Genomic DNA, 13,482 nt, shown 5'->3' with positions numbered 1-13,482 from the left:
GTCGCTGTGGGATGGAAGATGAGGCCGTATTGAGGGACTCTGCATCCTGCTGGAATCAATAATGTAGTGATGTAGAGGAAGGAAAGGGGGAGGAGGGTGAATGATGGAGCGCCATGTCAGGGCTGCGTGCCTGGAGGGAGAAGTGATCAGATCAAAGCAGCAGCTCAGCCCTCAGCGTTTCTTTATCAACTTTTCTATTGTTTGTTTCTTCGACTGGTGTCACAATGCTAACATTTTAAACTTGATATTGAGGAAAAGTAGTCTTTTTATTTTTATGTTTGATGCAATAACTCTTTCTTGGACAATACAACACAAAATACTAGTTGTTTTTTCAGTACCATCACATCATATTCTATTGTATTATTATGTTATATTATTATATTAGTTCTGATGGGGCATAATCAGATCTTCTATCTTGATCTGATCTTGTTTTTTCCATTGTGATGCAGCATATAAAGTACTTAAAAACAAATCCTCAGATCCATCTCAATAAAATGTTTGCTAAAAAAATGTCTTTCAGTACTGATTTTATTATCATAAACAAGATTTTAATCCGTGAAAATGTATCATCAAAAATAGCTTAATTTCTTCAAGTCTGTATTCTACTAAAATACTTTTACAAACAGAGGATTGACTTCTGAATCTTGATCTCGATTAAATTCCAATTATTTAGTCTAGTATTTTTTAAGTTTTAGTTTTTTCCTCTGCGCTATTTTTGTCGTCTTTATAACCTTCCCTTCAAATTTGTGCAGGTACGGTTTAAGGATGAATGAATTTAAAGGACAGTTTTGATTTTGTTGTCAGTTTTGCGCTGCAGTAGGAAAATAAGCCGATCGTTGACTCATGTGAATTTCCATGACATGTTCTGTGCTGACTGCTCGCTCCTCTGCACTGTCCATCATGTTTTATCTATGAGAGCTAAGCCTTTACCCTCTAATCCAGGCGACATATTACTCCAGTTATTTAGCACTGAAGCTAATCCTTGATGTCTGTCTTTTTGTGCAAATCCACAAAACTGTGGATGGCAACATTTGAAGTGTTAGCTGCAGAATCAAGGCAGTGTGGGTCCTATGGAAAAACAGGCAAAAAGAAAATGGTGGGGTTTTACGGTTGCAAGATTATATGACTGAGTATAGACCTTGATTAGGCTTTAATGCACAAACATGTTCAGAAATGCATGCGAATATTTCCGTCAATGTTTTAAAATATGCAATGTGCCCTAAACCTTTATTTTTAGAATGTATGTTGCAAATATCATTACGGTACGTATACAAAAACTGTCAAAAAAACCCCTTTATTTATATATATTTTTCAAACGTTTCCCCTTTCGTGCAGTTGTAAAATATTGAGACTGTCTTTACAGCTTATGTGACTACTATGTTAAAGTTCATTACACTTCATGGAGACCACCTCAGAGTCAGTCATGTGCTGCTACTGTGGCAAACAGGTGCAGACAGTAGGGACAGGTGCAGACAGTAGGGACAGGTGCAGACAGTAGGGACAGGTGCTTTGAGGTCCTATTTGCTGATGTCTGCTTTCAAACAGACATGCAGTTGTTTCAAGGCCGTGTAGACGTACAGTCAAATCTGAACACCCAAACAGCCTCACTGGGCTTTTTCCTGCACAGTTTTCGATCTAATTATATTCACTTTACTGTTCTGTATTGATTTTGATCATCGGTATGTAATATGGTTAATAATAAAACATGTTTCATATTTTTGGACACGAGCTGTTCTGACCTACATTTGGCGGCAACGGCTGATTTATTCCCGAGTTTCTGTCGTCTGTGTGGGCCTGAACAGTGGCAACTGGGGCCACAGCCGTTACTGTAACACTGAGTCACTGAATGTAGCAGACTGTGTGGTCATTTTGTGAAGATGGCCTCACAGCGGTTGTGAGAATGTTCATTTTCAACAGATAAATAGTATAACCCGTCATGTTATTCTTGAACAATCTGATAAGCATTTTCCACGCAAGATCAACTGTTTATCTCAGAGGTTCAGAAACATAGATACAGCCGCTGTGTCTTTTTTCTTTAATGCGCTTTATTGACAATGACTCTCATGCCCTGTTGTATTATGAGTTTACAGAGTGACCGGGCCAAAGAAATACTTTTGTCACTGACTAATACTGCAGAGCCTTGATACCCTGCGATGATACAACACCAGTGTTTACAATGAAACGCACTCGTGGAGACATTTATAACGGCAAACGCACCTGTGCTGCTACATGCTGTTCAAGCAGGGATGTCCGTACAGTGTGCCAATCAAACAAAATACTCTCTACTCCACACATCTTCTGCTTCTTTTATTATCTGTGTGAGGTAATGCAATATGTATTAGACAGATGGCTGTGGCGATAAAGGGCTCGGTGAAAACCCTTGACTTGGATAAGGCAGTTTTAATGACCTCAGCAGTAACATGTCTCCACCGGGTAAATCCCCAGGTCAGAAGAGTTCAAACTACTGTAGGCCATAAGGTAGGCATAAAATATTGAAGGTTGCTTAGCCTGTTTTCTCCGCTCGACTCACTGAGGTTGACACGTTAAGGTTTGAGCTATGAAAATATTTTGGCAAGCAGCCCAGTCATCCCATTTTAGGAAATTCTTTTACCGTTTTCAATCCAGATCCCCTGTTGACACCAGACTTCTGTACTACTGTGCTACTGTGCTACTGCCTTGGATCCAGACCATCACTGTCTGTACTGAGCATTTGTCTCCTTCAGGGGTGTTGTGAATAGAAGCCTTCTGATTCATGTTGGTTGTTGTGACTGACGGGCTGAAATACACATATTACAAAGAGACATGTTGTTTGTAGATAAACATAGCATTGCGATAATATGAGTAGTGTTAACCTAATTCTCTCGTTCTGCTTTGACAGGAAAGTCTACAGCAGCTGGTGATGATGCCTTTACCCAATGTGCTGGCCCTCGGTCGAAACCCTCTTTCAGGTGAGATTTAAGTTGTGTACATTCATTCATATAATTACTTACATCAATGTCAACACTAGGGCTGTATTTATTAAACATGCAATTTGTTCTAGCTGTTTTAGATAGAGAATATTTATGAATAAAGTGTATTCATTATGAAAATCTGAATTGGTTTATACATTTTTGCCATGATTTTATTTGATACTGTTGCTGTCTTTGTAATAAGAGATGTACGTGTTTTAGAGTCTGTGTAGTCAAGATGTGTAGATTACGATTAAACATTATTATGTCATGATTATTCAATGCCTGGTTTTCAGGGATGTGCAGTTACTCGAAGCCTAATGACGATAATGATTCTGGCAGGACTCTGCTGGTAGAACGCATTTGTAGAAGCAACTTTTGTTTACATCCTCTCGTTGTCACATGTCAAATCGTCACCCAAAGCTGTTGAATGATGCCATTTACTAAACCGCTTAATTGGTCTGTAACCTCGATTGCACCATCACCTGTCGTCATGTCTCACCACAGCCATTGTCATTATGTTGTGGTTTTCAACACATTTCCATATTTTTGTGCCACCCTGTAGCCATTGGATGAATGGGAGAATAACAACCATACACTGCACATTGGACATGCTACTGACACAGACCAATTCAATTTACAGCTTTATCAAATTTGAATTGAGATTGAGATTCTGTCTTTTCTAATGGCCAATAATCTCCTTAATTATTTTTAATTGCGATGTCCAAAGCTAGTTCTCTCTCAGCAAAAACATGTGATTTGAAGCAGAGTTCAGACTTTGGAGGAAATTTGACTATTTTTATGTTTTTAAATGGCAATTATTATAGTCTGCCTGGTTTATGTTCAGGAAATTAATATTGATAGACTTTATTTTTTGACCTATCAATATGAGGGAGAGGAAAAAAACTAATTCATGATTCATTTTTGTGAAAACACCCACATTTACAATATACTTCTTACTTGAATTGGAGTACTGGGCTAAAGCCTCAAGCATCATAGATACTCTTTAGTCCTCCAGTCAGACCAGTGGCTCAAAAGTCAGCTCTGTGGTTTAGTAACTGGCAGCTGAAAGTCTTTGGCCATGTGGCTTTTATTATGCTCCCATTATGGGGCAGGGGGGTTGTGTGTGAGTGTTTGTGGATGGGGGAGGGTCATCTTCCAAACAGTTCAATGTGGGAATGGACCCTCGTGCCCCCCAGGCTCTGACTTAACCCTGTTTTGTCCACATGCACAGTCAAACCCAGAGACACAGGCCGACTTGTGCTCACATCAGGCAAATGTAAAACCCTGTACATTCTTTGTTTAGTCTGTGCCACATGCTGCGAAGTATCACACATAATCTTGTCTGATCTTCTGAAAAGCTCTGGTTACTTTAAACGCCTGGCAAGGGTTTTTAATTAATGACTGGTCTGTTGGAATTAAAGTGTTATTAAAAGTGGAATACATTTTCTTTTTGTCTTCTTGTCTGAACAAATGATTTATTGAAATAATGATTCATGATGTCGTTATTATTTATGATCAATAATGATAATGACACAATAAACCGTTTTGAAGTAGAAATAATTGTTTGACAGGTGACCTAGTTTAATTGGTGACAAGTCGACTATAATCATCAAAATATTAATCGGCAGCAGTATCACTCATTCATAAAACCTGGGACAAACGACTGCCACACATTCATTATGATAGGGTATTCCAGACAATTTAAACCTGTTTATAGTAAGTAAATATTTGCCAAAGATTTGAGTTTACATAACTTGACTGTTTTAACTCTTGCTATTGATTGTTTTTCTCAGTACAAAGATCAGATTTCCCTTTGAGGGATATTGCAGTCGACTTGGACAATAGATCCAACTGTCTCTGGAGATTATTAGAAAAGACCTGAATTACTGAGTGGACACTGGACACATCTTCTATGACTCAGCACTTTGACTGACATTAAAGGGTCAATAACGCTTCGTCATGACCGCATTGTTTTGTCACCGGTGTGTCATGGACCTGTTTTAGTTGTTACACACACAAGCAAATACAATACAATACAAATGATTTATTACATGACGACGGTATCGAGTCATATCCTCAAATAGAGGTTGACAATGGCTGGGCAGGAAGAAGGTTTAGCCAGTGTCCTCATGACCCTTGGTTTCCTGCTGATGGGACAGAGCACAGAGGGAGGAAAGAGGCGAATACTGGTGACAAGTTGAGTAACATATACAAACAGTCACAGCCCAGACACTGTTGAAGAGAGACAGGAAGTGGAGAGGATGGCAGGGTTTGAAGAATAAGCATACTGTGCCAAAGCTGTAAAAAAAAAGATAAATGGCTCACAACAATACAATAATCTGAGTGGCTAGATCACAGGTTTGACTCTCAAGCCGGCATTGGGCCTTTCTGTGTGGAGTTTGCATGCTTCTCCCCGTGTCTGGGTGGGTTTCCTCTGGGTACTCCGGTTTCCCCCGTCAACCCAAAATATGCACAACCGGTAAAAATCCTCCAGCTACATTAGTCCGAAACAAGTCTAACTGAAGATCTGATGAACTGCCCCAGTAGCATTGAGGGAAGAGTCGAATGTAGAGGACAAATAAAGTGTACCTTAATCTTAATATCACAACATGCGATACACACAATAATTAATATATATTCTACGATATGTCACAATTTTAACTTTTTACATTTTTTAGAAACAAATACATTTTTACTACAATATTTCACTACTTGCACGTTAAGTAGTTTTTGAAATGTACTTCTATTAACAACCAAAATGGAATTCTTCAACTGCATGAACAGGTTCTCTGTGCTGTCACATTGTAGTTTTTGTTTTTTTTAAACCAAAACACACACACAAAAAATACTCAATGGCAATGTATTGATACAGCAGTCATTAAGTGTCACGATATTTTTACACACCCGTATGTTATTAGTTGTCGCTATCAAATGTATTGTTCTTGTGGCTTAGTGTGAGTGGTGAACTTATCCTTTATCTCAAAGCCTTGATCTACATCTTGGGAAATACATATTTTATTGTGTTTTTATAATGTTGTGTTTTAAATGGAAATCTTTATTCATTGCCTTCCTTAAAAGTATGACATAGTTCAGTGCTGTGTATGCAATGTGAAGCAAAGGGTGAGAACCACACAAGACTAAAGGAATCTCCTCCTGCAGCTGGAGGCTTTTCTTGTCTATTTCCAGCCTCCTCTCCTTGCCTCCTCTCCTTCCCCCCTTCTCCAGGCTCCTACAGTCTGTCTCCTCTTGTGTTGCTATTCCTCTATTACTGCTCTCTTCCTATTGTCAGGCTGTTTTTATCTACCTCGACTTTATAAATTATATATCCTGCCTGAGTCCCTTATCTTCCTTGCCTTGCCGTGTTAGATTACCAGCCTAAATCCGTCCCAGCTATTGAAAGCTTTGGTTCTTATAGCTCCTTAAAAGTGCTGCAAGCAGAGACATTTTATCAGCAATTTATATTCTTATGCTGAGGCTTATTCTCATTATATTATTCAGGAAGCATATGGTGATTTTGAAAGTGGTGATTTGACAGTCCCCATGCTGGCACTGACACTTGTAATTAGCAAAGCCCACACATTTGTAAACGACTGTGCATGAAGCAGAGGGCAATTCATCGAAATGAATCACAAACTGAAATCATATGCTCTCAAATGAAAGACTGTTTTAAAGAAATGGTACTACTTTAATGCAGGTCCAAAGACACCTTTGTATAGTTATCAACTCCAAATGTAATTCACAAATATATCATTTGATTTATTTTGTATTGTAACGTTACTACTGCAGCTACTTGTGATAAGACCCTTATCGTATCGTCGTCCCCCTGGTCTCTATTGATTGTAAAAAAAATCTGTAAAAATCGACTTCCTCGACCTCCAGTCCTCCACAAATCTCAATGGATTTATCGTCTGTCAATAAGACACCGACACTATTTTGATTTAGGCTCCCAGAGGAACTGTCTCTGCTGACCTCATACGATATTAGTTGTTTATCCAGGGGTTTGTTTCCTCTTTCATTTTAAAATTACACTGACGGACAGTAGGAAGGCAACATCGGAGACCTGAGAGATGAAATTTGATCCAAATTGTTCTTTCCAAGTGCTGTAATCTCGAGCGTGTTTTGTATTTTCTACCACACCTTGCACTTGGTGGCTGTCGCTCATCTGGATTTATCATTGGCGTTAGCACTTGCACCCCCTGAGTGTCATAATGAGAAGGCTTATGTGAAATGCACTATAAAACATAAACATGAACATGCACATTCACTCTAGTGCTCCACCTTCCCTGAAACGCACCAGTTAGTCAGTGTAAATGCACGGACCCAACTGGTTCTTCTGCGCCTCAGATCCCTGGATGAGCTCAGACCTGTTGGTAGCAGCTGTTTTTGAGTTTCAACATTTTTGACAATATGCCCTGGCATGTGGAGCTCTATAGGAAATTCACAGTACAAGTCCTGGCACTGACATGAGTCTACGGAATGGTACATTTTCTCCTAATGGATTGATTTCGAGGAAGGCATTATTCTGTTGTCGCACTAAAGGCACAAATAAAGCTGTGTTGGTAAATGTGGGCAATTGTGTGCACTAAATTCACACACAATACAAATATGATGTGTATTTATTGTGCCTTTTAATACTGTTATGTTTATCTTTTCCAGAGCAAAGCTTGGAAGAAATGAAGAAATTATTATTGCTGCTATTAGGCTGTGCCGTCCAGGTAAAAGCTGTGCATCCACTCCTTGCCTTAACATGATTTCATTTTTACTAAAGGCACAAGTTTACCATCATTTATTATATAAATGTATTAAAATGTACAATCACGTCTGTGTTTTTCAGGAGTTAAGTAATCACTTAATTAAATTTGGGGAAAATTTAGCTGCTAACGATCAAAATACTCACTTTAACACTGCAGTGATGTTGTTAAATAGATGGCATTGATAATGTTGGCTAGTTGGTACAATGACCCTATTCAGGCTGAGCTCAATTAGGTTTTAAACAGCTCTGGTGACCTCCCACCATCTGCAATTGTATGAAAGACTCCTTATTCCTATTCAGTTGAGCTGTGACTTCTTTGGGCAAAATACAGTAGCAAATATTGCCTTGTATTCATCAAATGTATTGAGAATTATAATATATTGTTAAATCATGGATACCAAAATAAACCTTTATTTATTTTTCCGCAGTGTGAAAAGAAAGAGGAATATATTGAGCGAATCCAGACTTTGGATTTTGACACTAAAGCTGCTATAGCGTCCCATATTCAAGAGGTATTTTATTCTGTATATTCTGTAGAATCAAAAGCAGAGCAGCGATATAAAACTATTTCTATTTTTTCTAGGTCACTCATAATCAGGAAAATGTAGTGGACCTACAGTGGTTGGAAAGTGGTGACGTTCCCCCTGACGACCTGGACAGCCTCTCCCGAAATTTGGCGTTCCACCTGAAACACGTGGTGGATGAAAGAGACACACAGTTGGAGGTAAAAATGACACGACTGCTTTATAGAATAAAATAAATGAAGAAAACACTCCAGTGATTTTATTTGGCTGTTTGTTACGCTTCAAAATATTAACGTTGTCTAATAAAATTAGTTATTTGGCTTTGGATGGCAATGTGGAAACTTTTCTCTTTTTGCCATGACCGCAGCAGAGCTGCCTCAGGAAGGAAGGGTTGAAGCTGTTAACTGCGTCGTGGATAAGAGCTCCACGTGTGTTTCTGTTTTAATGCAGTAAATGCGTCATTACATTGACAGACAAAGTTATATCAGTGCAGGGCATCTGCCCCCACTGAGCTGGAAACCAGAGTTTTAAAAGCCTCCAGACCATCACTGCAGCCGCTCTCAATTAAAATCCCATTTCCTCCTTCCATGGGCATCAGATCAGGATCGACTGTGTGTGGGACAATCGCCTTAAGCGTGGGGAAAAAATAGTGGCAACGTTTTTTCGTAACAATGAGACCGATTATGTTTACAGTACTTATTAATGTATTTAATTGTATATCAATGGACAGTTGCAAACCTACTAACATTTACCACGGATGTGCTAATGGATATTTTAATGTATTATTTATTTGTCACTTAACATTAAGAGATTGCCTCATATCTTTCATCTTATCTGTGTTTCCCCTCTCCCTCTTGCAGACCATAGTGGAGCTGACCCAAGAGAGAGACTGTGTGCAGTTGTCTCCGCTGGGCTCATGTCCAGTTCAGTCCCCAAACGGCTCCCCGAGTATGAGGAGGACCGAGAGCCGGCAGCACCTCTCTGTGGAGTTAGCCGACGCCAAGGCCCGGATCAGACGGCTACGGCAGGAACTGTGAGTGCATTATCACAGCTCAATAAGTCTTTAATTACACTGAGCCTGATGTAAGCAGGAAAAACATGAGGTCAAAGGGTCAAGCACACATTAAGAAACTGGAAAGGAAACCGCTTTGAAATGATGAATGAAATTTGAAGGTAAAATCGTCTTAATTTGTGTCTTACTAAAACACTAGACAACCTGTAATGAGTCACACAGGAAGAGTATTTACTGCACTTCCATCTGTCTTCTGTCTGAGTTGACTCAAACTGATATTACATCATACCTATATTTACTCCATCTATTCACTTTTACAAACTTCAGGGAAATGTGATTCATTCATCTCTTACATGTTCACACTTCATGAATACGTCTGACAGAAGTAGAACATTTACATTTCCGCCTCTGTAAAACGTGTCTTATTTACTTTCTGTGTTATTCTGTGCTCTCTGTCACACTGTCGATGTGAGTGACGTGTAACCACCAGTGTGCATTATTCTGAACAGTAGGTTGTAATTACAGTACCGCTTCTGTGATCACCATTTAGTCCGTCCTCTTGAGCAGTTGTTACTTAGATTTGTGGCCTTCTCAGTTTGTGTCCTCCTTTGACAAAGACAAAAGATGAATTAATTCAAGCTATGAAATAAATCTCTCAATTTGGCTTGCTGGATGCTATGGTGGTGTTTCTATTTTGTCTTGTGGTCACGCTGAGCAGGCATAAAGGAGACTGTCTGTCCCCGTTTGGGGTTTTTAAACTCGTGCTGTAGTTTGGTGGCAGTTCTCTTTGGTACATTTGTGTGGTCATGAGGGCTGTGCTTGTTTTGGCCCATGCTGTTGTGAGTTTGTGTGAGGTTAGAGCCGGGGGGGATGGGTCACTGCTCTCACTCAGTTTGTAATTAATATTAAAAATACTACTGTAGTCTAGCAACAGATTTTAGCCACTTGTACTCAAACATCAAAAACTCAACATTACTTGCCAAAACCTCCATAACTAACAAAAAAACATATTAAAAAGTAAACAAAAGGGCATTGGAACAACCCAATTAGCTACTGGTAAAAACATTTATGACACGGAAGTCATGACTGAATCATTTTGTATGAACTTTTGTACTACCTCCTTTGGTTTATAAAATACCAGGGAATTTGTCAATAACCACCAGGAGATCTAAAGAACACATTTTTAGTATTATTACTATTAGTAATCATAATTTAAAAGTGTCTCAGCCCAGCAGGAGCCCATTATTAATTTCCTCTGCGTCAATGGTTTCTCTGACCACCACAAATGACTCGCACGCTGCAGTCACACAGGCACTACGACAAAATGTACAGGTTGAAGCGGGGATTGAACTGGCAACCTTCTTATTGTAGGACGTCAACTCTGTACTTTAAAAAGAATGACTTTACTCTAAGAAATCCAACACTGACTAGACTTAAAAATGTTTTAAAGATATTGGATATTGGATTGTACAACATGTCCAATTTTCAGCTCCGATGCATCATATGTGGTAAATCATGATCAAACCCCTTAGAGCCAGCTGCGTCTTTATGGGCCATGCTGAAGTGTGCAGTGTTTCTGGGACAGGACGGGTGTTGAGAGGGTTAACTGATGATGGAACATCCTGTCTGCGTCTCATCTTCGTTCCAACATTATTGACTGAACAAAAACAACAGAATCACGATGGCTTTGTCTTTATTGAAATGCTCCCAGACTGCCAGGAGCGGTAATCAAATATTCCATGAGATGTTCAGAGGTGCAGTGTCGCTCTCACACACAAGGGTTAGAGTCGAGTATTTCAGGAATGCACCACTTTTGCTTCAAAACACTGCCACAAATCTCTTTTTACAAAAGAAGCCATTGGATTTTCCCACTATAAAGTTTATGCTGAAGGGTAAATGAAGGATAGAAGTTGCTCAAACAAACCTAAATAAGGAATGATAATGCTAATAGTCATATTAGGGTTATCTGGAATATTTCATAATATATTGAGCTGATTTATTCGTCCTGATTTTGAATTAAGCTAAAGAGGGAGTTGTATGAACACAATTATGATTAAAATGAATAACACATTATATCTATATCCCCATTTGTGATCATTTAACTTGCATTCAATTTTAAAAGATTGATGCCAGCAAATATTGTTGAATATTGGTATCGGCTGAGAAAAGATTATTTTTAGATAATCACTAATTATCGGTACATTTTCCTCCTTTGTCAAATCTATATTTAAAAAAAAAGAAAAAAAAAAGTGTGCATGCTAGGGCTGGGTATTGCCAAGACCCTCGTGATACGATGCGTATCCCGATACAGGGGTCACGATATGATACGTATCCCGATCTATTTTTGGCCTGGTCTGAACATGCTGCAGCAGCATCTTCTGCACAGATCAGCTTCAAGTCCACAGCTCCTTCTCACCTCGGCCGAGAGGAGCGCAGCACAAACAGTAGATCAAAAGTACAATTCCACCTCGTTTAAAGCCTACGAGCCACAAAAAAAACTAAAATTCAATTCTGTGACTCGTAATGATACGGAGTCCGTGACAATATATCGGCGTATCGATATTTTGAACACAACCCTAGCGTGCGCGTGCGTGTGTGCATGCCTCAAGCACAGTGTCGTGTTTGTGAATGTTAAGTTGTCTGGATTGTTCATCAGGAGCTTAGAGATACAAACACACCAGACTTAACCTGATCACAACCGCTCAAACACAAACACAATATGCTCTGCCAAATAAAGAAACTAGGTTAGTGGGTTGATCTGTGCCTTTAAGGACGTCCCATTCATGTTACATTAGATGTTCCTCAGAGATTTACTACACACACAAACACATATATATATATATATATATATATATATATATATATATATATATATATATATATATATATATATATATATATATATATATATATATATATATATATATATATATATATATATATATATATATATATATATATATATATATATATATATATATATATATATATATATATATATATATATATATATATATATTAAAATTTTAGGCAAATCAACTGGAACTGGTCTTATATATTTATCCATCCATCCATCCATTTTCTACCGCTTGTTCCCTTTCGGGGTCGCGGGTGACTGGAGCCTATACCAGTGACTTTGGGCCTTAGGCGGGGTACATCCTGGACAGTGGCCAACTTGTCGCAGGACTTGTATATTTATATTATAGATATATAATATAGATATATAAAATTTTGTTTATTTATTAAACAATTTTTTTTATCATTTTATATAAATACCAAGACCAACTTTACTGAGCATTTCCTCATCATTAGATTGCTCAGTGTTGTATTTTGATTGATTTTCACACCTATTTGAGTACTGGTAATCCTGTACTGTCCTGCAACTTAGGCTCGAGTGTCCAGAAAATTCCTGTGTTCCTCACCTACACACTTTTAAATTTAAAACTGTGAATATATGTATATAATGTCCAATAGCCATATTCAATAATTAAATCATGTCCAATAATTGACAATCCGCTGCTTGTTGTGGTGAACATTACGGGGATGAAACTGTTTCTATTACAAAGGTGTTTTATATCAATGTTGCTGTTGAATGATGAATGATGAAAAAATCATCTAAAATATGTCTCCTTTAATGGCTTTCCTTTTGTTTTCTTCTATGTTTTAGAGAAGAGAAGAGTGAGCAGCTTTTGGACACCAGGCAGGAGCTGGAGAACATGGAAGCAGAGTTGAAGAGGGTCCAGACGGAGGTAACAAAGCCACATCTGAATACTTCACATAAACACTCATGCAGTACCATGTTCTCCACCTGGTCCTCCCGCCTCCTGCCTCCTGCCCAGCTCTTTGTTTCTACAGCGCTGCCAGGCTCTAATCAGCTAGCTTGTGCTTTAGCTCATAATTGGCTATTAGAGCTATCTATAGCCCAGCAGCAACCTCTCGTGACTTTTGATATGAAGTGGGCAGAGGAGAGGCTCAGTGGCTGCTAAACTGCTATTATAAACCGGGTTGATGAGTTCACTGTATAAAGGATGCGTGCTCGGAGCCAAACTACCGGTAATGCTGTTTGTATTTCAGATAATCCTCCTAATCACACACACGATTAAGTCATCAGCCCACTGACTCTTTGACGTGCTCTTAGTTAACCTATATTACATTAAATACATCTGCCAGCTGGTTATCAGTATTTAAGATTGACCCAACAAGAGGCATCATGTTACATGTTCCAATACATTTTCATTTCTA

General features: G+C 38.6%; 1 protein-coding gene across 8 annotated transcripts in view; it reads left to right on the top strand.

The window, feature by feature from the left end:
- ccdc88ab (coiled-coil domain containing 88Ab) overlaps nucleotides 1–13,482 on the top strand; it is a 47,283-nt gene that overhangs the window by 17,624 nt on the left and 16,177 nt on the right. For all 8 annotated transcript variants that reach the window (XM_072436409.1, XM_072436407.1, XM_072436408.1 and 5 more), the window contains exons 4-9: nucleotides 2,879–2,948; nucleotides 7,608–7,666; nucleotides 8,133–8,216; nucleotides 8,288–8,428; nucleotides 9,089–9,261; nucleotides 12,908–12,989. In XM_072436409.1, coding sequence (XP_072292510.1) covers nucleotides 2,879–2,948; nucleotides 7,608–7,666; nucleotides 8,133–8,216; nucleotides 8,288–8,428; nucleotides 9,089–9,261; nucleotides 12,908–12,989 — 609 coding nt within the window. The remainder of the gene's footprint in view (nucleotides 1–2,878; nucleotides 2,949–7,607; nucleotides 7,667–8,132; nucleotides 8,217–8,287; nucleotides 8,429–9,088; nucleotides 9,262–12,907; nucleotides 12,990–13,482) is intronic.

Source organism: Eucyclogobius newberryi, unplaced genomic scaffold (genome assembly GCF_026437365.1).
Source record: "Eucyclogobius newberryi isolate DKJ021-1_F unplaced genomic scaffold, fEucNew1.0.hap1 SCAF_8, whole genome shotgun sequence".
NCBI lineage: Eukaryota > Metazoa > Chordata > Actinopteri > Gobiiformes > Gobiidae > Eucyclogobius > Eucyclogobius newberryi.
Note: the sequence above shows the minus strand (reverse complement) of the source record. Positions and strands in the feature narration are given on the sequence as shown.